Source organism: Eublepharis macularius, chromosome 3 (assembly GCF_028583425.1).
Source record: "Eublepharis macularius isolate TG4126 chromosome 3, MPM_Emac_v1.0, whole genome shotgun sequence".
Taxonomy (NCBI): domain Eukaryota; kingdom Metazoa; phylum Chordata; class Lepidosauria; order Squamata; family Eublepharidae; genus Eublepharis; species Eublepharis macularius.
In genome coordinates this window covers 146113074-146140939 of record NC_072792.1, presented here as the reverse complement: position 1 = coordinate 146140939, position 27866 = coordinate 146113074, and the positions used below count along the sequence as shown (strand labels likewise).

Genomic DNA, 27866 nt, shown 5'->3' with positions numbered 1-27866 from the left:
TTAATTCCTGCATTCTCCCAATGAGCAATCTTTCATCGTTAAGATAATTGTCTGCAAACATGTCTTCTCTGCATCAGATTATTGGGATAGCAGATTTTGAACTTTTCAGCTACATCATTTGAAGGTTTATTTTTTGGAGTGTAGAAAATTTGAGTGGTTAGCATGATCAAGAGCAACTATTTTGCCAGCTGCTTACCTAAGTAGGAATCTGGGAGGAAGAACAGAAAAGCAGATCAGACCCCACAGTCCCTATCAAGATTCTTTAACCTTGAACTCTGGTTTGCCTGGCAGGCAACGAGCTTTCTCTGCCGCTGCTTTGAGTTTACTTAATCTAATTAACAGAAGGGTGCTGAGTTCAGCAAAGCATCTATTTGTGTTATTTTAAAAAAATTATTTGTGTTTCTGGAAATAGGAGCAATTAACTTCTAAGGTGGTGTTTACGGGTTTGTTAAAAATCAAACAAACATCCCAAGCAATTAGAGAAAGGGGAGGTGGTTGAATTCCCAGCGGCTGGGAAGCAGCTAGTTGTCGTGCTCAGCCAGTGCAGCTGGTTCCTCCCTCCTGGCTCTGCAGCTGCCGTCAGGGTCTGCAAGAAGTTTCCCCTGTTCTGCAGGGAGAAAGGCAAGCGGGTGCCACACCCTTCCTCCCTCTTGTCTTTAGAAGCCACCCCCAAGCTCGGCTGGAATCAAGTAGTCACAAGGTAAAGAGTGAAAGAGGGAAGAGGAGGGGAAGGATGAAGAGCTAAAGGGGGGGGTGAAAGGGGGGGAAAGGCATGAATGCCAAAAAGGCAAAATAGAAAGGGACAGCAAAAAAGAGACAGTCAAATGCATGAAGAGGGCAGAGAAAAAGGGATGCTGAAATGGAGGGAGAGCTGAATAGGAAACTGAATACAAACCTGTCTAGACAGAAAAGGCCACGTCTGCTGCAATTTAGGATGCAGCTCTTGTCTTTCCTTGCACGTAATGCACCCTTGCAATGACTCCCGAACCCCAGCTTTAGTGGTCCCATGGTTGTCATAGGCCCAGCGACCTTCCACATCTGCATTTCCCCCAGCCTGGCAGAGTTTTCCCTTCTAGCATGGCTGGCGGCAGTATGCCTCTGTGGAATTAGCCCTGTCAAGGAGAATATTGATTTGGAAGCTGATGTGTTAATACGTGACTGCTTCAGGGAAAGCTTCCTTTCTTTCCCCATCCCAGTCCAGACAATGGACCAGAGGACCAGCCTGCCCAGCCAGCCAGAAAGTGTGTCTGTGGCCTTTAAATGTGCCATAGAGGAAGGGGCAGCATGTGCTGTGGAGGAGGAGATACAGTGGCTTTCGTCGTGCACCTTTCATGTCCCAAAATGCTTTTGAAATCATCCACAGTGGATATGACACCAAATAGGGCAAGAGAACAACCTTTATTTACACAGAAACAGCATAAAACATTTGATCATGCTCCAATGAATCAGAGAACAGGGGAAGTAAAGAACAGGATAGTGATTAGAGTATTACTGGTTTGTTGGGTTTTAAAAGTGCCAAGTTCAACCTACTGGAAATCAATATTCAGCATTTGCTATGAAGCTACTATACTTGATCCTTAACCAAAAGGCCGGGAAGTGACCAAAGAACTACAATGGGAGTACAAGCTGAGCTAATGTCTTGTGTATAATTTACTTAAATACTACCCCTTAAACTGTTAGGTATACTAGGTAAAATGATGTCCGTAGAAATATTATTGAAGGTGATTAACAAAATTACAGTGTTTTTTCACCCACTCGTCTCTGCACAAAGTGTTCCCCTTTTCCCCCACCCCTTCAAATGTATGTCTCTACACATTTCAATGGATTCCAGGAAAATACAATCATGCACTTTGGAACTGGGCACACAGGAGCACCAGAACAAGTGCAAATATTGTTGCACATGCCTGTTATTTTCTTGGAAACCACACATGAAAATGAGAACACCCCTCTATCTCTATCAATCTTTGAGAATGCAGACAAGACTTGGGGAAGAAGAACGAACTATTTCACTATATGCTGTGTAGTCAGCGTGAGAATTTATGGTATCTGTCATCTTCCTGGGTACCCTGTACATTGTGACAATGGCAGCCTGACCACCCCAATGGACTTTTGGTCCTCCGTTTGTCTGACAGCTGTCCTCTGGAGCCATCTATTATATTCTGGTTGCAACACTTTAAAAATAGGCTGATGAGTCTTGATCATTACTGAGACTCTTCAGTTTCTTCAAGAATCCCAGAGCTTGCCTATACTTCTCAAAATACCTGTGAAGAGACAGTAAAGCTGCAGTTTGAACCAGTCTGCTGTAGTGGTTAAGAGTGATAGGACACTAATCTGGAGAACCGGATTTGATTCCCCACTCCTCTGCTTGAAGCCAGCTGGGTGATCTTGAGTCAGTCACAGCTCTCTCAGAGCTCCTTCAGCCCCACCCACATCACAGGGTGATTGTCATGAGGATAACAATAACATACTTTGTAAAATGCTCTAAGTGGGTGTTAAGTTGTCCTGAACGGTGGCATCAAAATCGAATGTTGTTATGATGGCTGGTCTTCCACTGGCATCACATCTTCATCTAGTCCTATCCTCAGATTTCCTGAGGCCTGCTGGTCACAATTTTGCACACTATACCAGTCTCATATTTAATCTCTGGACTCCATGGCTCAGGACACAAGGGTTGGGTCTACCAGTAAATGTATGGATTTCTGTGGGGAATCTTCCTGATACAGCAAACTTAACTGGCTTGTTATATCTGGTTTTAGTTTAAGATTATTAGCAGTCAAAATTGTGGCAGTTGATATCATGTGTGAATGTCATCAGTGTGAACAGGGCTGAATGTAAGGCTGTCTTATTTCAAATTTCTGCTAGCAGAAGAGACATGGTTTAAAGATCATGTGATGCTACTATTTGATTAAAGTTACATCACAGGCCCTTTCTTGATGGGTTACTAGCACACATGCCCTATCAAAATAGCAGCAAGCTGTATTTCTAGAAAAGTTCAGTTCGTTCTTCTAAAAAAGGGGGGAGTTCTGCCTCTGTTAAGGCCAAGTTCAGCCAATAGGAGAGTAAAAGGAAACTGAGTCCCACTAAACATCTGGAAGGAACTTCAAAGATTATTTGATCTAAAGTACTGAAAGATCTATTATTGTAGCTCAATCGTCCCTTAAACAATGATTACCCAACCTCATCCTAACCTTCAACAGAGCAGAGTTTGGAAATTCATTTCATCAGCTTGAGAATGAGAATTCTCAAGCTTGTGTGCTGAGAATGGATGTGAGATACACACAGGTTCAAAAATCCTCCTTTATCTATAAAGCCTACTGGGTAGCCTTAGGCAAAAACCACACGTCCTTTATAAAGCATAGAAAAAATTAAGCATGTCTGTAAACCAACCTTCCTGTGAAGCCATAAATTTGGAAACCTGGTACAAAAGTGCATTTAACGCTATCTGTTTTTCACATATCAGAAACTGTGATATGCCTGGATTTGGAATGGATTTGCACACCCAACAACAATAGAAAGGGGTAGAAAGAAAGTGCTTAAAGCAGTACATATAAACTCACAAGGATGTCTGTCAACCTAATCAATCTGATGGCAAGCTGCATATTACACTTCAGCTGCAAACTATAGTACCTGATGGGCTACTGCAGAAAAGAAGGCTGGGGAGGAGTACTTAAACTGCATTTCCCCTGAAATTTCCCCCAGTGTCTCCTCCCCCCACCACGAGGTTTGAGGGAAGGGAAAGTAGAAATATTCATTTTCTTCCCTATACATGGCTGGAAAAGGAAGAGCAATGCATTACCTCTCCCAGCCTTCTTAGCTACAACGAATCCCTTCCCAATGACATTTTGGGATAGAGAAGAAGTCATCAGGTTAGTATTACACACAGCTGCAGTGTTATGTATAGTTTTAGTCCTCAAGGTGGTTGTAAAGCTGCACATTTCTTTAGTAGTACTCAGTTTTGCAAACAGTTGAATCAAGAAGGCATTTTCCTGTGAGAATTGACTGTCTGTGGCAATATTTATGGTTAGGTTTCTTCAACAGGGAACAATGGCATTGCAAAAAAGGTATCAAAACATAGTAATGACATAGCTCTCCTCATTTAATGTCATCAAAGTTTCCCTCACTGTATTTCATGCTGTGAAAAGCGGTATCTGTTAAATTTCTGCCTGTCATGCAGATATTAAAGGTACAGAGCACTTGACAGGAAAAGGGTACCAAATGCCTCACAAGCACAGTGGAAGATACACCATGAGTACCATGTATCAGGCAAGTATAGCACAAGACCATAATCACAGCAGCCAAACAACTTCCTTCTCTACAACAACCATTGAAACCAGCAGATAGATCTTGGCAAGTGAAGAGCGTGCTTGGAACATGGAAGCTGAATCAGTGGGGCAGTTCCTTATTTTAAATTTGTCTTTAATAGCATCAATTCAAGGTTTCTTAATGGCCTTAATTCTTAACAGACCATCTCTAATTTCAGGGACCTGGTTTAATTGTCTGGCTTAATATTGCTTCCCTGTAGGGTGTGGGTTTCCCTTTCTTTCTTGTTCAATAAACATCTTTCAATACATTATAAGTGGGAAACCAGCCAGGGATGTGGTTGGACTGTTATATAGCAGAGCATACTTGGGATAAGAGACGTCCTTTTATAGATCAGTAACTAGTTCAAGAACAGGAAGCAAAAGTATTTATAAGTGATCTGGAATCAGCAGGGAGCAATTGTAGCCAAGTGGGTGACATCAAATGATTCAGTAGAATGAGACCCCTCCAAACAGGCTGCAGAGCATTCTAAAAAGATCTCTCCAAACGGAGTGAATGGTCAACAGAAAGGCAAATAAGGTTCCATGTAAGTAAGCATAAAGCTATGAACATGTGGCAAAGGAATCCATTCCTAACTTGAAACACTTGCAGATTGGGTCTGAATTTCCAAGTACTGGTGGATATCTCAATAAAAGCATCTATGTATGTGGTAGTACTGAAGGAAGTATGTACCATGCTAGGGATTATTAGGGGAGAGACTGACAATAAGAGCCCTCTGTGTTCTGTTAACATTTTTAATATAATACAGTAGTATTTGGATTACCTCTGGTTACTCCACCTCAAAGAGTGTAATTGTAGATCTGGAAATGGTGCAGAAAGGGGCAAGCAGGGGCAATTTCATAGAGGTTTATAAAATTACATATATTTTGTACAAACCAGATAGGAAAAGAATTTTCTTTTTCTCTTGGAATAGTAGAGTTTGAGGGTCACTCTGTAGAACTGGTAGACACAGGACTGACAGAAGCAAGTATTTCTTCATACAAAATGGTTAATTAATGGAACCTACTATCAAAACTGTCCCATTTTAAAGACACAGCTGATTAAACAAGTTCATGGAGGATAGGTCTGTCAGTCACTGTTAACCGTGACAGATGAATGGAAATGCAATGTTCTGGCACAGGGTCCCTCTGAGGGAAAAAGAGGGGGAAAGACAGCAGGGAGCACTTCTTGAGGCTTTCTAGAATCACCTGTCTGATTACTGCTGGAAACAGGATGCTGAACTAAATGGGCCTTTGGTCTCATCCAGTAGGGCTCTTCGTGTCCTGGGGAGATACTGAAATATTTTCTACATCCTGCTTATTGCATTTCCTCATATCCTCAGTTGGGATTTATGTCTCTGTGTTGGTGTAATTTATGCCTCCTCTCTCCTCGCTTTCTTAATCTCTTTTTAGTGATCCAGTTTTGATTACTGAAGCCACTCTTGCTATACAGAAATGAATGAACAATCACCCCAGCATAAAGTGCTAATGAAACACAGGATGCTTATAATGACAAGAGTAATTTGCTAGGTTGTTCCAAATAAACATGTGTGCAGTGTAGTGTACTAAAATGCAACAGGAAGTGTGAACATAAGGCCAGAGCAGAAACAAATTGTGAAATGGTTACCAGGAGCAATGTTAATGTGTATAGTAGATGCAAGAAATTCCTTAAAGCCTACTGTATCAACAGATCTTTTACATTTGGAGAAATATTTTTAAATAATCACCAAGAACATCAATAAATCGTCTCATAAAAGAAGTGAGAAAAAATGGGAAAGTTGCCTCTATTCAAAGGTTTACCCAGGAGAAGTAAACATAGTTCTCCATTCCACTTTCCCTTTTGTGACAGCTTTCTTGGCATCTCATACACATGCCAACTTCCTACATTTATATACCAAACACCAGTCTATCTATCTTAGGAACCAAATATAAACTCCCACATACTGGTTCCCTGCTTTTCAATCCAAAGCAGGGTGAAAGGCTTTAAAGAGATAGCACAATGTCCCTTGCTCCCCAATCAAAAGGGGAATTAAGAATAGTAATGGCTGACAAGCTTTGAAGAATCAGGATGAAAAAATGGGAAGCAGTTGTGTTAGGCAATAGGACAAGATATTATCTTTGAAGATACAGGAAATGCATTTAGTTACTAGGAAACATAAGGAAATCATAAAAGCAGCCATTCAGTAGAGGATGTTTACTAAGAAAATTATAAAGCAGACTTTTTTAAAAGCACAGAATAATGCTCTTGGTGACATAGTTAATGTGTACTGAAACGTTGTCTTAGCATGTTGTCTTAGTTGTCCCCTTCTGCTTTGATCAGTACTAAAACCTTGTAAAATGTATAGAAGTTAATGGTGAAAATATCATAACCCATCTCTCAGCTATGCCCTTGAAAATATACTTACTTGACAGTTCTAGGAAAGAATTAAAGTTTTCACTTGTTTGAAGAACAGGGAGGGAACTATTTGGGTGGTAGTATGCCATATTTCTTGCTCAAGTAATACATCTAGTAAATTTGCTAGCATATACAGGGGTTTGAATTGGGACATATTGCCTTATATGGCAGCTCGATTTGTACATGTATTATCTAAATGTTAAAAAATATGCTTCTAAGAGTCAGGGAGTGGTACATTTTTTAGATTTCCGTATCTTTTAGAAAAGCTTTAAGAAACATTCCTTGGGTTGGACCGTGCCACCCGCTCATCAGGCTTCACTTTCATGTAATTTAAAGTATGTGTGAGTGTGTAACTACTTTGAGATTTTGGAGACTATGCAATCAATCTGTTGGATCACTAGCTTTAGGGCAACATTTTCATATTAGAATCCTTGGTCTACACAATAGATTCATTACTACAGATGGATCCGTAGCACAATGTTTAAGTAGTCTGTACTCTGAAGTCTGTTCTGGCTCATGATGAAAACACAGATGCCAATTGCCCAGCCTTGTTCTTCCTCACTTGCTTCACAACTTTAAGAAGTTTTTATAGATAAAATGGGCTCATTCATGTGAATTGTCAGGGCTCTCTCTCTCTCTCTCTCCCCCTCCCCCCTCTCCCCCCTCTCTATATATACCATTGCCCACCAAAAAAAAATCTATTAATATCATGGAGTGCAGGTTTACTAGGAGTAAAGACACATGAAGCTGCCTTGTACTGAATCAGACTCTTGGTCTATCAAGATCAGTATTATCTACTCTGACTGGCAGTGGCTCTTCAGGGTTTCATGCAAAGGTTACAGAACCACAGCCCATCTCCAAATAGGGGGGCGGAGCTCATGACATTTGTAAAATGGAGAGAAGAGTGGACAGGCCAAAGCAAACCTGCTGTTTTTCAGCAGGGAAGCAGCCAGCTCAAGCAGAGAAGGCTGCATTAAAAGCCCAAGAATTTGATTCTATAGACTTGGCTCCAGGACACTTGCTGCAGTTGCTATTCATCAGCTCCTGCCTGAATCAAGCAGAGGAGCTGTGACAGTTCTCCCCAGGTTCAGTTCTGTGTGGCAACTCCAAGCATAACTACTACTACTGTAACTCCTCCAGTTCAGTCAGCACGTGCCTGGCAGAAGGCTGTGATGGTAGAATCATAGAATCATAGAGTTGGAAGGGGCCATACAGACCATCTAGTCCAACCCCCTGCCCAGTGCAAGATGAGCCTAAAGCGTCCCTGAGAAATATTCATCCTGCCTCTTCTTGAAAATTGTCAGTGAAGGGGAGCTCACCACCTCCCCAGGCAGCTGATTCCACTTTTGAACTACTCTGATGGAGAAAAAGTTCTTCCTAATATCCAGCCAGTACCTTTGTGCATATATTTTAAGCCCATTGTTTCGGGTCCTACCCTCTGCTGCCAACTGGAACAGCTCCCTGCCCTCCTCCAAATGACAGCCTTTCAAATACTTAAACAGAGCAATCATGTCCCTCCTCAATCTCCTCTTCTCCAAACTAAACATTCCAAAGGCCCTCAGTCTTTCCTCGTAGGGCTCAGTCTCCAGACCCCTGATCCTCCTCGTCGCTCTCCTCTGCACCCTCTCGATTTTGGCCCCATCCTTTTTGAAGTGAGGCCTCCAGAACTGCACACAATACTCCAGGTGCGGGCTGACCAAGGCAGTATAGAGAGGGGCTATGACCTCCTGCGTTTTCGACGCTATGGCCCCTTTGATACAACCCAGGATTGAATTGGCCTTTTTTGCCACCGCATCACACTGACTGCTGCTCATATTTAGTTTACAGTCCACTCCTACCCCAAGATCCTTTTCACATATACTACTGCCCAGAAGTGTATCCCCCATCCAGTATTTGTGCTTCCCATTTTTGTGGCCCAGATGTAATACTGTGCACTTGTCTTTGTTGAATTGCATCCTATTCACAGCTGCCCACTTCTCCAGAGTATTCAGGTCTTGTTGAATTTTAATTCTATCTTCTTGACTGTTTGCTACTCCTCCCAATTTGGTATCATCAGCAAATTTAATGAGCAGCCCTTCCGCTCCTTCATCCAGATCACTGATAAAAATATTGAAAAGTACCAGGCCCAAAACCGAGCCCTGCGGCACCCCATTGGACACCTCCCTCCAATCTGATGAAACACGGTTGACCACCACTCTTTGGGTGCAGTCCTCTAACCAGTTCCCTATCCACCGAACTGTCCTATAGTCCAGTCCACACTCTTCCCATTTGCCCATCAGAATGTCATGCGGGACCTTATCAAAAGCTTTACTGAAATCCAGATAAATCACATCAACAGAGTTTCCCCGATCCAGTAAGCTGGTCACTCGATCAAAGAAGGAAACCAGGTTGGTCTGGCAAGATCTGTTAGGGACAAAACCATGCTGACTTCCCCGGATCACTAAGCGGTCCTTCAGATGCTTACAGATTGATCCCTTTAAAATCTGTTCTAATTTCTTCCCAGCAACAGAAGTCAGACTGACCAGCCTGTAGTTTCCTGGGTCATCCTTCTTCCCTTTCTTAAAGATTGGGATAACATTCGCTTTTCTCCAATCTTGTGGCACATCCCCAGTCCTCCAGGAGCCTCCTCTGTTCAAAGAGGGCAGCATCCATTTCTTCTCGCTGGTCAGGTGGTCTGTAGCAGACTCTTGGAGCCCTTACCATGTTTCCGTCTTGCTGGGATAGTGAGGGCTTGAGCTTGCAAAAGCTCATGTTTGAGAAGGGCCCACCCTTCACTTGCTGCTTTCCCTTCCAGCACTCTCCCCCACAGAATGACTCTCATAAAGCCTCTGAGTTCATCGAAGTTGGCCCTACGAAAATCTAACCTACGAATCTGGCTACGAACTTCCTTGGTCCCCCACAGCAACTGGAATTCAAGGAGGACATGGTCACTTCCCCCTAAGGTCCCCACCACCTTCACTTCATCTACCAATTCTTCCCTGTTGGTTAATATCCAGTCTAGTATGGCCAAGCCCCTTGTAGCTTCCTCCACCTTTTGAAAAAGGAAGTTACCGGCCAGGCAGGTCAGGAAATTGTGTGATTCATGATGCTTTCCTGAGCCTGTCTCCCAGCACACATCGGGGAAGTTGAAGTCACCCATAATTACAAGGTTCTGATGTCTGAATACTCTATCAATCTGTTCAAAGAAGGCAGCATCCGTTTCTTCTCGCTGGTCAGGTGGTCTGTAGCAGACTCCAACAATAATACCCTTTGTCCTTCCTCCCCTTATTTCTACCCATATGCTTTCCACTGGGCTGTTCACCCCATTCTCCATAACTTCTTGACAATCAAGCCCTCTCCTCACATACAACGCCACTCCACCTCCTCTTCTACCCTTCCAGTTTTTCTTGAACAACCAGAAGTCCCATAGTTCACAGCAACTGTTCATGAACTCATCCCCACAATGATCCACAGGAGCTCTTCTACTCCAGCTGGACACTTCCCCAGCAGTGGTAGCTGTACAGCCAAATGGTGACTTTGAGGGCCCAAGTATGCCTGTGAGGTTACTACTCACTCTTCAAACCCAAAGCAACAACTGGGCTTGTCAGGGAGGATGAACATAGCAAATCACATCCATCCCATATTTCAAGGCAATCAAACCTTTGTAATGGTTTGGGAGCCAAGAGAGGACTGGAGTTTGTTTCTTCTCTCTTTTGTCCTCTGACCCCATCATGGAGTCTTGTGTCGGACTAAAGGGGAAAAGTCCAGAAGAGGGAAAGAGAGCTGGTTTCAGAGGAAGCATGTCCTTCAAAGCGAATTCCTTCAATTCCCTTGGAGACTCTCCCTTGCCTTGTAAAAGAATCGTATTTATTTTTGTTTATGTATTTATTTAAAACATTTGTACGCTGCCTTTCTACCCAGATAGGGTCCCCAAGGTGGTGAACATTAAAAAATTCAAAACAACATTTTAGAACTATTTAAATTTCAAACAGCATTTAAAATAGTATTTAAAAAAATCAGTAAACATACACACAACACAAAGAACTGGGAGGAGAGCCAGTAACGGTTATTGGGGGTATGCAAAATCAAACGATCAGTGGCAAACAACAGCAATAGAGGGGGACAGACAAATCTCTCTGGGGTAGAGTTCCAAATTTTTATCTAGGTGGACATGGGGACTCAAAGGCTTTATGCTGAGGAGTGCACATTCTTACATTCCCACATATAGGCTCCAGGCTTTCCTCCAGTTTCCAGCCCTGGCTGGGTAGGACTCTGCACACTGACCTTCCCTGTCATCTGAAGGTGGCATGAGAGGAGCCAGCAACATCTGCAAGTTTTTGTGGTCTTGGGAGGAAGCAGGGATTAAGTTTTTTAAACAAATCCAAGATGCCCATGCGTTCCTCCAGGTCTCATACCCACACCCACCTTTTCTGTATGAACCCACTTCTATCCTCTGTCTGTGTTCATAGCCAGTGCCTCTGCTTGCTAGCTACCCTATTTACTTATTATGGGAGGAGTATAGGATTATCAACCTCCAAGTGGGCATAGAGGTCTCCTAGAATCAAAACTGATCTCCAGACTACAGAGAATAGGAGAAAATGGCTGCTTTAGAGGGTGAACTCTACGATATCATATCCCTGCTGAGGTCTGTCCCCTCCCCTCCCCAACCCTGCCCTCTCTAGGTTCCACCCCAAAATTTCCCAACCATAAAATCAGGATTGGATTTTATGGAGCCCAAACTGGGGGATGGGGGGCACAGCTCCAGATCTCTTTCTTGTTGCTCTGGGAATGACAGAACCGCACAGACCGATTTAATAAAATCAGCTCCATACAAAGGCCTTTATTTCCTTGTCATGATGGGAATATCATTCCTGGTGTGACAAGGTACCTTCTTGCTCCATTCCCCATGCTCCACGCCCCCCACCAGCCAGGTAAGTGGTGGTAGGGTACGAAGGCTGGAAGCAAGGGATCCCTTGCTCCCACCAGGGGACTGGCAACCCTACCTAGAATAGTGATAATTACTAGGTATGTCACTGGAGTCCATTCATTTCAGAACCAGACTGATATTTATAGGTTAAATTCAGAGCAGGATTTGTCTACAAGTATCTTAGCCCTTCAGTTTGGTTTGGGGGTTGATCTTCATTATGGTTTGGGGGTTGATCTGGGTAGCCCAGGCAAGCCTAATCTCATCAGATCTTTGAAGTTAAGCAGGGTTGGCCCTAGTTAGTAATTGGATGGGAGACCTCCAAGGAAGACCAGGGTCGCTATGCAGAGGCAGGCAATGGCAAACTAATTAGACTCTTGCCGTGAAAACCCCAGCAGGGGTCACCATAAGTCAACTATGACTTGACAGCAAGCTCTGCCACCACTAGGGGTGGGGGGCAATAATGCAGTAGCCTTTTACATTTGACATAATTTAGGACTTTAGCTTGTCTTAATCCAGCCCTGGTTTTATTATGCTCCTTACAAACATTCTAACCCAAAGAGTCATTGTAGAGGATATGTAGGGAGGGGATAGAATATTCCTGAGATTGCCAGCCTAACAAAGAACTATATAGCAATTGCCGGCTGCTGATATAATTAATAGCTCCTTGTTCCAATAATTGTAAACCCCACTGTGATTAGAATAGTTCCTTTCAGTCAAAGCGAGGAAGGCTAATGCTATTTGTTACTGGAACTATTCAGATAGGAAGCTGATTTTAAGTGTAAAGAAACACCCTATGTTTATATCCCCCTATCATCCTTCTTTGTCACAATAAGGAATCGGGTAATTGCCATTTTCTGTTGCAGCCATACATTTAACATGTGGTTCCAGCTCTAAAGCAACTGTTAAAAATAAAAAAGCAACCTTCAGCGGTGATCTAGTACCTGGATTGAGATGATTCATATGCTTAGAACAACTCCAGATGACTCCATGTCCAACTGCATAGCCTATCCAGAGACAGCACAGAGATGCTAAAGAAGCTGGTGGACAATTCAGATATTCTGTGAGGACTTTTTTGAGGGGACCTTCATAGAAAAGTGACATGGCTATCATGGTGGTACCTTGACTGTGGAACTCCTTTCCCCGTGTACTTAATTTTAAGTGCTAAACCTAAAGTCTCTTTATTCACAGGATTTGGGTTGATTTGGGTTGTGTGTCTCGATTTTTTTTTAAGCATTTGCTAATTTTTAGAAATGGAATAGTTTTGCTGCTGTTTGCTACTTTTTATTGTTGGTTATTTATTGAATTGTTTAAAATGTTGCATTTATCTGGAAACCAACTGAGAATGCTTTGGCTGAGAGGTAAATCTTCAATCGACTCATATACCCCTCCATTGCAACCCATCCCTACTACAAGATGATCATCAGGATACTGGTAATATGAAAAAAGTCATTCATAGATATTTTTCCTTCCCTTTCTGTAGATACACCTTCTGGTGGCAACTTAAGATAGGAAAAATGTATAACACAAAGTAGGTGGACACAACAAGATTTCGAAAGTCTATTTAGTAGGAAAGGTAATATTGTACTTTGAAAGAATAGGAACAAATGAGAACTTTTTCACCTTGTCAAGTTCATACTTCAAGATGTGACCAAATGACATGTTGTATGGATGAGCTTTTGAGAAAGGCCCCCCTTTAGCAACCTGTTGCAACAAGCGCTAATTGTCTTTTGATTTGCTCAGGCATTAAGCAGAAGTGTATTGAAGATGTCCCCGTATCTCTTTCATTATTTGTGATTATGCAAAAAAAAATCTGCATGTCAAGTAAGTGGAAAGGAATAAAGTTCAGAGTTTTCTGCTAACTTACAGTCTCCTAAGAAAAGTAAAAAGATCTGACAAAATATTTGGAGTTCCTCTGTGTATTATGGGTGGATGCATGGTAAAAACTCTTGAACAAATACTTGCTATACCTTCTTGAGTAAACAGTTCTCAGGGAAACTTTCAACTGTGACTATTTAATATCATTGGAGTAACTGAGTTGGCAGTAGGGTAGGGGGATCCTCAATGCAGATTCAAACTATTCTCATTCCATTTCTTAGAGACCACTGTAGCACCAAGTCAGGCGATGCATCTGTCTAAGAGTTGTAGAGTACAACCAGGCCCAGGGTGCTTACTAGAGGATGCTCCCTACTAGTGCATCTAGTAAGGGCCATTCAGAGCATTCATACTTCAGTCATGGGAATGTCTAAGCCTATCGTTTTCTGTCTCTCCTTTATGTTACCCCAAGACACAAGCAACCACAGCAGTTTCTTCTCAGTGAGGACTGAAAACTATGGGGCACTCAAGCAGCTAGGAATATTAGGAATATGAGTAGATGAATGAATATGGTACAGAGATGATTTTGTCCAAATGCCAAATTAATTAAGGCAGAGCTATAAATATAAGCAAATGGATATTAATAAATACAGGGACCATTGCAGACAATAACAATTTTCACTACTTTCAATTTGCTTCAATTGAAGAGAGCCTAATTTTTTCCATTATGAATGCTATAATGTATATTAGTGTCCCTTGATTATCAGCTGATTATAACAAATAGCAGAGTGTAATGGCCTCAGATTCAATTTATGTTGCCAATTCTCAGACCAAGTAAACACAAAATGGGAGTGGAAAAAACCTTGAGTAGGCCAAATGTTTCCCAGATATATGGCAACTATGCTAACACGTATATTTCCATTACCAAATGGAAACTCAGGAATGCTCTATTTATATTATGCCCTCTTTGGGAGATTTCCAGTGGTCTAGGGATAGCTGGTCTTCTTGATGCTTCAGCTATACAGCCTGAAAGCCACAATTCAAGAAAAGAATGTAGTAAAATACTCATAGGACACTACAATGGTTGTGGGTAGGAGGTGACTAGGAGAGCAAGATTCCATGGTCCCAGGTCACCGTGGAGGCCTAAAGAACTGGACAAATCATGTGATTTGTTTTCATATGCAGTTTGGATAGAATTAGGGAGGCCCAGAGGCCTATCATTGACTGATGATGACCCATTATGGCTCTCAGTAGACCTTAACTTCCTTTGTCACCCCCATGAACATCCGTGCTGAAAAGGTGAGTCCCTGTCCATTTGCCGCATAATTTGCTAGGCTCTTCAGACCTGGTAGGATCCTGTTTGCGGAGGTGGAGGAACGATCAGAAACTTTGAAAGGTATGCAAAAGTTAACTTTCAGTTCCATTTAATACAATGAGCTATAAATGTAGCCAGACATGACAATCATGACTGAAGAGTCCATGTGACTTCTAAGTCCATATTGACAGTCCACTAAACTCAGACATATGGCTGGTTTGCTATAGCGAGACAAAGATCCATCACAATGAACCAATAACAAAGGCTTTCGTTCTTGTGCCAAGGGAATCTGCCTGGCCACTGTTCGGAAGAGAACACAGGACAATGCTCTTTTCCCCAGCAAGGCAGTTCTTATGTTCTCAAAATGCTACCAATTATATATAAACTGATGTGTTTAAAAAAATAATGTTGTATGACCCTCCCATAGGGTTGCCAGCCTCCAGGTAGTGGCTGGAGATCTCCTGGTATTACAACTGGTCTCCAGGCCACAGAGATCAGTTCACCTGGAGAAAATGGCTACTTTTGGGGGTGGACTCTATGGAATTATGCCATGCCAAGGTCCTTTCCCTCTCCAAACCCCACTTTTTCCAGGTTTCTCCAGGTTTCACCCCCAGATCTCCATAAATTTCCCAACTTGGAGCTGGCAACCCTACCCTCCCAAGACTGGACCTTATCACATCAGCAGTCTGCTAACAGCTCAAGCCAAAAGAGACAAAAAATCTTGTAGGTAGGGTTGTGATCAGGAGCCAGTTGCACCAAAAGTCACATCTAGACAATCCAAGAATGCTTAAGAGCATTCACTGAGTCTGAAATACCCACAAATACCCAGCTGGAGCGGTGTTGGTGCAGTCCATACAGAGATAATATTATCGCACTTTACTAGGAAAGGAAAAGAAAAATAGGAAAACCTAGTTCAAAATCCACATTTTGAGTACTGGGTGTACTCCAGCTCACCCCCATCTCAGAATAAGAATTGTAGTTACACTGGAGAAGATATTTTTAACTGCAAGTAAAATGGTCAAAGAAATGTAGAGGACTTGAAAAATGATGACCAGGAGAGGGCAAGGCAGAGGTTTTGGGCAAACATGATTGGTGTGAGGAGAGTAAATAAGGAACAATCATTTCAAAATAAAAAAGGTCCAAGGTGATCTGCAGCAAATGTAAGACAAACAAAAGAAATCACTTCTTCATTCAGCATATAATTAACCTATGGAACTCATTTTCAAGGGACATGATTGCTTTAAAAGATAGAATGAGTACATGGAGGAGAGGTCAATTGATGATACAAGCCGTAATAACCAAATTGCAACTACATGTGTAGAGATGACTATGTTTTCTCTGATGCTGAAGATTAACAGCACTGGGCTGCTATTGCCATCACACTGGGCTTGTAACTGGACCAGGCTTGGAATAATAGTCTATATGGAACCACAGAACATGACTGCCCATCCATGCATGATCATCCTTCTGTCTTTGTCCAGATGCAGCATAACCACCCCGAGAGACCTCTGTTTCAGACCTGCTTGGGGCATAATCACAACGCAACAAGAGCTCTTCTGCATCGGACTAGTCGTCCATCTAGTCTAGCATTCTCTTTCATATAGTGAACAACCAGTTTCCCAGAGAGCCAACAAAGAGACACAGAAGACATGGCATTCTCCTGGTGTATGCATGAAGGTTTGCCAAACCTGGGCTACCCAGAGGGATAAATGATCTAAAACCATGAATCATACACAAGGGGGGGAAATAGGAAGCAGGACAGATGGACATTCAGGAGGAAACAAAGAGCAGGAGGAGATGGTGCTATTCACTTTATTCAAAAAGAATAAAACCTTTATTGCACTAAAGACTGTTAAATCAATATTTTCCTAATGTTATTTTTCCACATAAGCAAATGGGCGTGCTTCCCCACAGGGATGTTGCATTATCATGAATGAAAAGGATGGATTGTCTACATAATGGCAAGAGGGAGGAGAGAACCTGTCTACAAAGACAGTCTAACAAAATGGAAAATGGTACTGCAAAAGTGCTGGCAGGAAGTTATCAAGCAAAGAAGTGTACTAAGCCCCATCAACACAGATGTTGTGGAGTGAAAAGCCACATCCTACAAGGTTCCATACAAGAAAACAGCTCATCTCTGCCCATCCCTTCTTCTGTATCCTGCAAGGATGCCACTTGTCTGACAATATATTACATGCAGTAATTAATGTTTTAGTAAATTACTGGGTAGCAAAATTGTGGGGTTTTTTTTCCTTCACAAAAGACCTAGTGCGGAAACATTACTGACCTTTCATCTGAAAATTCAAAACAGTTATGCAAATTTTAAGTAAATTAAAACTCAGAATCGCCGTGTGAATTAGAGAAGTACTGCTCATTGACACAGGCAGTGGCACGCAGGAAGAGATCCTCTCAGTGGGAAGCCAGGAGGAGGTAAACAGAAATAGTGGAATGGGAATCTGCCTCTCTGGGATGCAAATTTCACCTCTAGTGGTTACAAATCATCTAGTTCACTCTCCTGTAATCAGCTGACTTAAAAGGTGGATCAAAGTTTTTCATTCATTTCCAGGTAAAGTAAGGTTTAGGAACTTCTTCAGAAGCAAGACAGATATTCGGACCATTTTCATTCTATAAGCCACTAACATTTCAGACTTGCATGAATGTAGCTAAGTCTGTTGTAAAGTCAGAAACATGATTAGCAATTATATCAAATGGCGATGAGTCCCACCAAACGGGTACACTGACAGCCACCATGGTATAGTGTTTAGACTGTCAGGCCAGGATCTGGGAGACCCAGGTATAAATCCCGGCTCTCTCATGGAAGCTCTCTGGGTGCCTCTCAACAAGTCGCTCTCTCTTGTCACATGGAAAAGATTTCTATGATGATGGGCTCTACCCATGTGATTTCAACACTCACATGCAATCCACAGCTATTTGCGTTGCATCACAGGAAAGCAGCTAATGTTGTTTCAGCTACCCCCCCTATGAAGGGGGGGGTGAGAAATGCTTATTGAATCAGCTTTGGTGATTTACCTGGATTTATTGAATCAGCTTTGGTGATTTACCTGGATTTCAGCAAAGCATTTGATAAGGACTAGACTGGACTATAGGACACTTTGGTGGATAGGGAACAGGTTAGAGGACCACACCCAAATGGCATTTCATCAGATTGGAGGGAGGTGCCCAGGCGGGTGCCACAGGGTTTGAGGCCTGGTACTTTTCAATATTTTTATCAATGATCTGGATGAAGGGGTAAACGGGCTACTCATTAAATTTGCTGATGATACCAAATTGGGAAGAGTGGCAAACACTCAAGAAGATAGAGTTAAAATTCAACAAGACCTGAATACTCTGTAGAAGTGAGCAGTTGTGAAACAGGATGCAATTCAGCATAGATAAGTGCACAGTATTACATCTGGGCCACAAAAATGTGAAGCACAAATATTGGATGGGGGATACACTTCTGGATAGTAGTATATGCGAAAGAGATCTTGGGGTAAGAGTGGACTGTAAACTAAATATGAGCAGTCAGTGTGATGTGGTGGCAAAAAGGGCAAATTAAGTCTTGGGTTGTATCAAAAGGCCCATTGCATCGAAATTGCAGGAGGTCACAGTCAGGCCACACCTGGAGTACTGTGTGTGGTTCCAGAGGCCTCACTTCAAAAAGGATGTGGACAAAATCAAGAGGGTGCAGAGGAGAGTGACGAGGAGGATCAGGGGTCTGGAGACTGAGCTCTATGAGGAAAGGCTGAGGGCCTTGGGAATGTTCAGTTTGGAGAAGAGGAGATTGAGGGGGGACATGATTGCTCTCTTTAAGTATTTGAAAGGCTGTCATTTGGAGGAGGGCAAGGAGCTGTTCCAGTTGGCAGCAGAGGATAGGACTTGAAGCAACGGGCTTAAATTACATGCAGAAAGGTATTGGCTGGATATTAGGAAGAACTTTTTCATGGTCAGAGTAGTTCAAAGGTGGAATCAGCTGCCTAGGAAGGTGGTGAGCTCTCCTTCACTGGCAGTTGTCAAGAAGAGGCTGGATGAATATTTGTCAGGGATGCTTTAGGCTCATCCTGCATTGGGCAGGGGGTTGGACCAAAAGGTCTGTATGGCCTCTTCCAACTCTGTGATTCTGATTCTGTGAAAACCTGTAGCAAAGGAATCATGTGTCTTCTGCTTCTGGAACTGTGTGAAATTGCAAAACTCTGTTTCCTTCTCTCTTTGACTAAGACCAAGCACCACTTTATGTACAATTATCATTATGGATTCCCAAAGGTTAAAGTAGGACTCCACAGGGAGACTGAGAGAGCCTCAAAGGGATAGAAAGCAACTTGCTAACCTCTACCACTGTGGTCCAGAAGGTCCCTCAGTGCGGATCATTAATGCTTTTTATTAACTAGCAACGGTGAATTGCATTAGAGCAACTTTCAATCTCTACATTCTTTGAGCTTGCCCTTCTTGCCCCTGTGATCCTGCTTCTAACCCTTTTATAGTATGTTCTTTTACCCAAACTGAGAAAAAGTTACCCTTGGGCCAATCAAGTAGGCCTTTCCCACCCTGATCACTCTACTCCCCACCTTATGGGCGCAGTCAGGTAGGAAAGACTCACATTTCAGCCCCACTCGCACCATTGTAGTATATACATATATGCCTCAGCTCACATGCCTCATCATGGAGAAATGTCCCCTGTGTGGCCAGGTGTATAGCTGAAGGGAGCCTTGGTTAAAATTCAGGTGGATAACATTTATAGTCCACCTGTTTAACAGTGACTCAAAGCAGATGCACAGTGTAAGATTAATATGATCAATAGCTGGGACATTCAATAAACAATACAATCGAGTATGGATAGCAGAAATTCAAATACACAACTGAGATAGTGCTGAAACAAAACAGAAACAATTTAATACGACATATTAAATGACACAGAAACTAACCAGTAGGAGCATACCTACATCAACAGACAGTGCCCATTAGTACAGTCTACAGTTCCTTTATCAAGCACCTCTCTGAGCTATTTCCTCACAGTACAGCCCTATTACCTGTGTAAAAAAAGTTCTCTTAAGTAATTTCGTTTTGCATAGTTTGTGGAGAGTGGGAGCTTTCCTGATCTCCTCAGTCAGGCCGTTCCACAAATTAGGGGCCACCACCACAGAGAAAGCATATGTATGGCCAGCAGTTGATTTTGCCCATGTGCAGGGTGGAACCTGCAGAAGGCCCTGTTCAGATGAATGGAGAGGCCATAGTCAAGAATGGGGGCCATCTTCCAGGCTAGTCTGAGTTAGGAGGAAGGCCTTTTTTGCAGCTGCATTAACTTGCTTCTCTAGAAGCAGGGCTAGAGTATCTTCTAGGCTCTTAACTGAGTTTGTGAGGCTCAGCTGAACCCCATCAAAAGTGGGAAGCACAAAAGTAGAAAGCACAAAAGTGAGAAGTCCTTCAAGATCTCTGCCTTCCCAATCAGAATCACTTCTGTCTTGTCTGGGTTTGGTTTCAATTTGATTTCCAAGTTCTTTTCACTTCTGTTGACAATATTGACCAGATGAAGAAATTCAAAATGTTCTATGGTAGGTTTTTTAAAAAAACAACTGTAATTTTGCTTTATATCCTTATAGCATCTTCACTCAGGGAGACTCATTATGACCTAATTTGAAAACTCTCCAACTTTTTCTCCTTATATGGAAGACTGCTCATATTATTCTGTTGCCTTTCTCTGTACCCTTTCAAGTTTATCAAAACATTCCCGTAAAATCTGACTTTCACACCAAATTTAGGTCTTGAGACATCCCAGAAAGTAATTGGGAGCTCCAGCAGCTGTTTACTATTCATGCTTTGATGCGCCTGCAAATGCAGCCTCTGTCAACTTCCTCTATCAGCTGAAGTGGATTGTTGCCTGTGGGGACTCGTGCAACAATAAATTAAAGGGGGATTCTACAGAATGTGCATGGAAGGGTGTAGGATTGCACTGTTCAGCTCAGTTCATACATTGGTCTCTGTGCCATGGCTGCACCGCCAAAACTTGTCCTACATTGTTGGGATTCACATTTCAACAGTAAGATAAGGAAGCACCACATCATACTGGTCATCTTGGTTGCACAGAAACTTTCACAGTAGTGCCAGTTTCCACTGGGACCAACAGGACTGTCTTGGGATGTAAGCCTGCAAATCAATTGATCCATGTGATATGGTGTTTGTTCACAAAACAACTGCAACATGGAGCCTGTGATGGCTTCATAAATAAGGTATGAACAAGTTCTCTGTCTTCTTTCCTGATACAAAGGGATTTTTTTATATTAAAGAATCCTACCTTTCCCCCCAAAAACTGAAAGGCCCTTATGTCAGAACTGTACTTTGCCATACAACAAAGGAATGTTTTGGTTGCACCCTCCCTCTCCTCCCCCTAACTGCATCTTCTCTCTCCTCCCCCCTCCCCCCTCCTCTTCTATATTTGACCAGTTTCTGTATCATGCATCTGACGAAGAGAACTTGATTCTCGAAAGCTTATGCTACAATAAAATTGGTTAGTCTTAAAGGTGCTACTGGACTCTTTTTGATTTAACTAAAAAAAAGTATCTCCACTTTGCCTCCCAAACCCTATAGTCACATGGTCAACGAGTCACAGGTGCAGTGCAGTTCTGAAAATTAGGCCTCCATTATCAGGCAGCTCTGCAAATGCCTGGTTTGAAAAACTGTCCACCCTGAAGGTATGTGAACCCATTTGTCACTATCAGCTGACACACACTATCCCATAGCAGCATGAGGGAGCCTGCAGGTGATAAATTCACGGATCAAAAGAAGGAAGAAAAACCCAACCTTTTGATAATTTATGCCTCCATGGCAATGGTAGAAAAACAAGCCCCTTATTTGTGCATAAACATCACACCATGGGGCAGGAAAAATACCCAGGCTGTAAAACATCTGCAGTGTGAAGCACATGGTACCTGCTGGGTACCTCACAAGCCTCCCACTAGATTGAGAAAAATAATTTATATACACAACATTTTGTTTAAAAAATGGGACAAGCAGAGCTTTTGGCTCATCCACACCCTTCAGCACAGAGAAGGTGTAGACAGTCTGAAAGTGTGTGACCAGTGGTGTGTGGCCAGTGGAGTCCTGTCCCGTGGCAAGGGTTTGGGGGGGGGGGATGTGGTTATTGCAGCCAAAGAAGATGGCCGAAGTCTTCATGTTACACTTATCTGGTGTGAAAAAAAGATGATGTGACAGCATAAGATAGCTTTAGCCAAGAGAACATATGCTGAGATCATCACTAATGCTCATTGTCCCAGAGGCAATCACCTCATCAGCTCATCTTTGCATGGGGGGGGGAGCCTCAGTTTGTAGGCATTCTCTTTATGTGGAACTGATTCATATTTTCACTCTGAAGAAGTGCAAGGCGGACTTCTGAGTTTTGAAAAACCCTCATACTGGGCACAGGTAAACCTTCTATTCTCCCCATTTGAAAGAATGCTTCTTCTAATGCACTCACAAACACTTGGTACCCTCCATGCATAGGGTTGCCAGCCTCTAGGTAGTGGCTGGAGATCTCCCAGAATTACAACTGGTCTCCAGGCCACAGGGATCAGTTCACCTGGAGAAAATGGCTACTTTGGGGGGTGGACTCTCTGGAATTATGCCATGCCAAGGTCCTTTCCCTCCTCAAACCCCACTTTCTCCAGGTTTCTCCAGGTTTCTCCCCCCAGATCTCCAGGAATTTCCCAACTTGGAGCTGGCAACCCTATCCATGCATCTAACAAAGAGAGCTGTGGTTCTCAAAAGCTTATGCTACAGTAAAGTTGGTTAGTCTTAAAGGTGCTACTGGACTCTTTACTATTTCACAAACACTTGCTAAGCCAAGGAAAGTTTACACCTGCTTTTGACTCTAGTTTCTTGAGAATCCCTTGACACTTGTGGATTTTTATTTTTATTTTTGCTTTGCAGAATTTGAGTTCCCTCCACTTTTCAAAACTGATGGGAAAGGTGTGCTGGCTAACAGAAAATGGCATCTCCCACTAACCATTATGGTTCCATTTTCCTTTATGGAAATTTCAGTTAAGCCTTGTGGGAAGCTTATATGTACAATGGAGAGGTGGGTTACATTAAGTGATTTATGAAAAAATCTATTTTTATAATAACCAAGGAGCTCAGACAATTGTAAAGGAAGGGCTGAGAGTGAATGTTCCCCTGCTTGATTGAAAAGAAATCTGTGCAGACAATATTCAAAGGAAAAGGTGCAAGGTCTTCAAAAACCTTGAACCTAGGGTCACCAGCCTCTAGGTAGTGGCTGCAGGTCTCCCAGAATCACAAATTATCTTCCAGCTACATAGATCAGTTCCTCTGGAGAAAACGGCTGGTTTGGTGGGTGGACTCTAGGACATTATACCCCATTGAATCTTCTTCCCTTCACAAAACCTACCTCTTACAGCCCCCTCCCCCCCACCCCCGCTCCCAAATCTCTAGGAATTGCCTAGCTTGAAACTGGCGATGCTACTTGAACCACAGACAGTCATGGGCTGAAATGAAGTTTTGGAAAAGCCACATAATATCACCCTTAAAAGACAAAGTCTGGCTGTGATCACAGCTGGTGCCACTGATACAACTCAGCTGACTTTATTGCGAAGACACTGCTTTAAAATAGATGGAAATCAGCCTCACATGCATTTTCTCCCAAGAAGGAAAATGTCTTAATTCCTGCCCTTTCCCTCCCTGCCCCAGCTTTTAAAGATACAAACACACCTTGCAAGTTTGCAGTCTCTGCATTATACAGTATAATTAAGATATTTTCCAGTGAGAACTGAGATGCCCAGAAGCAATAAAGTATCCGCACACAGTGCTTACTCCTCTCTTTCTTTCCATTTTCCTTTCCACCTTTCTGCCTCCTGGTGTTAAAAGGCACTGTACTATCTGGTTGGTAATTGCCAGAATGGTCCCTTAACACTTGCCTTCCCCTCCAGTTGCATTAAATAGCATCTCTATAGATACAGTTCTGCTTATCTATGCTGCTCATGTGGAGGAGGAAAGAAATGCAGGCTCTCTCTCCACCTCCTCCCCTTCTTTTGATTTCATGGGTGTGGCAGGGTTCAAAACCTCTCTTTCTCTCCAGCAATAGTGCATTTAATCAGGGAAGCCCTGGTTGAAAATAGGATAATCTCTCCTATATGTGAGCAAAGCTAAAACACTCCCCCCCAACACACACAAATACTATCTGTTCCAATATATAGTTCAATACAGGAGTTGCATAGCTATTTATTCACAAGATATATCTAGAGTAGTTTTTCAAGCACTGATGTCCAAAATGTTCCCATATTCCAGGTCTTTATTTCCCATCTGCCACACCTTTAATATTTTAAAGATGTGTTTTAAAGGCTATGGGGGTGTCAAAAATCTTGGCTGCTCTTCAGCAAGGCCATCAATGTTTAGTTTCAGGCACTGAAATTGCATTTATAGATGCAATTAATACACATATATGCAAGAAGAGCAGGGAGGAACAGCATAATAAAATGACATTTATGTTTTTACCATTAATAAGTTTCTGGACACTGATCCATGTTTCTAAGATGCTTTTGGATGTAGAGAGACACATGTACACACAAATATACATGACCAATGGAGATGCACACATACATATTACCTAAAACATTTGTCTCCGGAATTTTTGCTATTTGTTCTTCTGCAGGCAAAAATACAAAGAGGGATTTCCCAGGAAACAAGGAAACCTACCTATATTTTGGAAACAGATCACAGACATTTGTTAGCACTTCTACTATGATGTTTGTGAGGATAAGGAAAAGAGAATGCAAGCATGAAAGATGCTCCTTCCTTTGCCTAGTTAAAGCTTGTAAGAAATAGTGCTAGCTTTGGTTTCCAAACTTTTTATATGTACCAGTATAATTTGCAAGTGTAATTTGTGCATTTGTGAGAATGCTGTACGAATGCAAGAGCATGAATGGAGGTGTGGGTGTGTCTGAATACACATGTGTGCACCAGTACACAGGATTGCATGAATGAATATATATATGGCTGGATATGAGAAGTATATATATGTATGGGTGTGTCTCTTTGTGTCTGAGAAAGTGTGTGCATCAAATTGTATATGGATGTAGATATTCAAACATGTGAAATTGCTGGCTATAGACTTGATTCTCTGATAATGTATCCACAGGGGTATATGTCAGATGCATGCTCGATTCTGTGAAGATTTAGCCACATGGGTGAGGAAAGGGGTGTGGCTGAGGACTAAGCCAGTGCCTGGCTCTTTTAGGATCTATCTGCCAACAATTTATAAATACACATATCAAAACTAGAAAAATCTTTAAAAAAGAAAGAATATAAGCTTGTAAGGAGTGAGGTGGGCAGGGTTCTGGCCATGTGTTCTGTAGCTCAGCTGGAGAAAAGCTGGTGAAAATGGCTCTCACAGACTATCACTTCCTAAGCCTCCAGAGTCTGCTACCTTATTTGAAAATTTGCTAAGCCCTTGCCACTCACTATGTCTTTTTTTTTTTTGCTTTTCTGTCTGCTCCCCTCCTCCCTCCCTCCCTTTTCATCTCACATATGCCAAGCAAATGTGCTCTGCTAGCTGGCTGCAACATGTTCTGGATACACCTCACTTCAGGTTTTAATAGTCAATGTATCATCAATGGGGGAATGTCTAAAAGATGCTCTGGGGGAAATGCTAATGCAGCTGGGGGTTCCCATTCCTCGACCCCACCCTTCCTTTCGTAGTCTACTCCACCATCTCTTAGCCTAGTAACAACATTTGCTCACAAATGCCTTTGACATGTCTGTATTCAAACACTATTCTAAAGGAACTAGTAAAACCCTTAGAGCTTCCAGCAGAGTTGATTTTTGAGAATACTGCAGTCTAGTTTGCTGGGTTAGATACACTGGAAGGAAGCAGCCATCCTTTTGCATGACAATCTATAGAGTTTGCCTTAAAAACAGGTATTCAGCCTACACATATCCAGACACCTTTTACAGACATCAAAGGCCAAAATTGTGCCCTGGTTTGAATACACCTGGAACAAATCCTTACGAAATCAGATAAATCCGTGTGCATCATCTCCAAGAAACATCCGCAGCACTCTCCAAGTGAATCAGTTGAACATGAAGGTGTGATGGGGGAGGGGCTGTCTTGTTAATTTTTATATTTTCATCTTTTCCCCCCAATTAGTTGAAAATGAGATGCTTTCTTAACCTCTTGATGCTCACGGTTAACCTTGCCCTCAAAAAAAAATCTCAAAACCATATGGGACCAAGAAGATATGAACTGGTTTTCCACCAAGTTCATACAGTTCCCATCTTTCCCATCCCATCGGAGCTCCAAGCTAACAGAGGCGTGGTCCTCTGTCTCTTCACCAGCTGGTGCTCAGTTTTCCAAGTGCCCCTGGTAGGAAAGGGATTGCTGAAGAGGGAAGCCCATGCCCCCCACCCCCACCCCCCTTTTCCCTTCCATTAATTGCTCCTGTCACCCCTTAAAAAGAAGAGAAACAAGGAAAGAAAATGATCGATGCATTCAAGTTGTACCCATCATATTTAGCTCTCTGGAAGCACCTCAGTCTCTATCAAAGCAAGAAAGCACAGGCAGAAAGCATCCTTATGTCGGTCTAGGTTCACTCAGAATATTGGGGAGGGCAATATAGATAGAACGCATAGCTCCCCACCCCACAGAATCAGATCTGAGTATGCCTCGCCCTCCTCCCCTTCGTTTCCACACCCTCCACGTCCAAGACAGAAAATCCAAATCAAGGCATCTTCCTACAGGTCCCCCGCCCAAAGGTGTCTGCCTGAAAGGGAGAGGGTATCCCCTCCTTTCTCAGGCTTCCCCATTCCCACCCCAGACTACATACGCCCCCCCCCGAAACCCCACATTCATTCACACTCAGGGGAAGAGTGTGGTGGGAGCCTTCAGCAGAGAGATGCTTGAAACAAAAACTGCCAAAGACACCCAGGCTTCGAAGCAGCTGAAACCCTCCCTGCGCCTCGTGCACACGTTTCTGCACAACCCCAGCTACATCCAAGAATTTCTCAGCAAAAAGAAAGTAGAAAAATCTTCCGCTCTACCTGTTTTGTTCTTCTCATACAGCACAGCATGGTTGTATAGTCCCCTTTCTTCCTTGTTGTTCCTTCCTTCCTTCTCCTCTCTCCTTTTTTCCTCCTCTCTCTCTCTCTCTCTCTTATCTCTCCCCCCACCCTCTCCACTCCCTCCCCTCCCTCTTTCTCTCACTCTCTCTCTCGCGCGCGCACACACACACACCAGGGCAGTTAGCAGTGACTGTAAGGTCCACAGCTATTCCTCATCACACATGCTCTCCCTCTTCCTCTCCCCCTCTCCCCCTCTTTCCCAGAATTGTTCACTGGCAGCTCTCAGGGACCAGTCACTTCCCCGCCCCCCACCCTGAGCACCACTCTCGAGGCAGCCGCCCCCTCGCAGTCCTCAGCCAGCCTCATGAATATTTAAACCTATCCAATCTGGACCCAATTACCCGGCGACTTTCCCACTGTACAGAGATTGCTAGAGAAAAAGGAGGGGGGCATTGCAGATTGTTCAGGGGGGTGTGGCAAGGTAAGGTTTGTCAGAAAGCAGCTGTATTTCTTAGTGACTCCTTGTTGGGTTTTTGTTGTTGTTGTTGTTGTTGGGTTTTTAAAAAAACCACAATAATTTCTTCACACCAGAGGGATGGAAGAAATGAGCAGGCACACGACCACACCATCAGAGATTTGTCTTAAGGAAACAAGTTTGTGGGTTTTTAATGCACACAGCCTGTCAGGCGCACATGTGATGCCAGCCTCTGGAAAGGGCTAATGTGCAGTGTAGAACACAGCACAGTCTTAAGATAGGCAAGAAACAAATGCTTGCTGCTCGTTCCCCTCTCCCACATGTGCATGTACAAAAAGAACATGCAAGCAAAACACATACAGTTGATGGGCAATCATACTGCATGCATATTTAAAAGAATTCGGTTTTCAAAATATCCTTTGCCAGAAAATGTTGGCTTAAAACTAAACTGACCAGTGTCAGCATTTGATTGGATTTTCATATTAAGGAACTTCTGGCTATACATGTGCATATCTGTGCACAGGAACAGAATAAACATGCATGGTGGTGGTGGAAAGTGCCCTATATTTATTACACATGCACACATTAACAATGAGACATATAGA

At 42.8% G+C, this 27866-nt stretch overlaps 1 protein-coding gene across 1 annotated transcript in view; it reads right to left on the bottom strand.

Moving 5' to 3' along the window:
• The window catches only part of GAP43 (growth associated protein 43), a 91600-nt gene extending 64753 nt beyond the window's left edge, over positions 1-26847 (bottom strand). Inside the window, exon 1 of the mRNA XM_054974616.1 lies at positions 26766-26847. Coding sequence (XP_054830591.1) covers positions 26766-26795 — 30 coding nt within the window. The 5' untranslated portion in view covers positions 26796-26847. The remainder of the gene's footprint in view (positions 1-26765) is intronic.
• Between the last annotated feature and the right edge of the window lie 1019 nt (positions 26848-27866).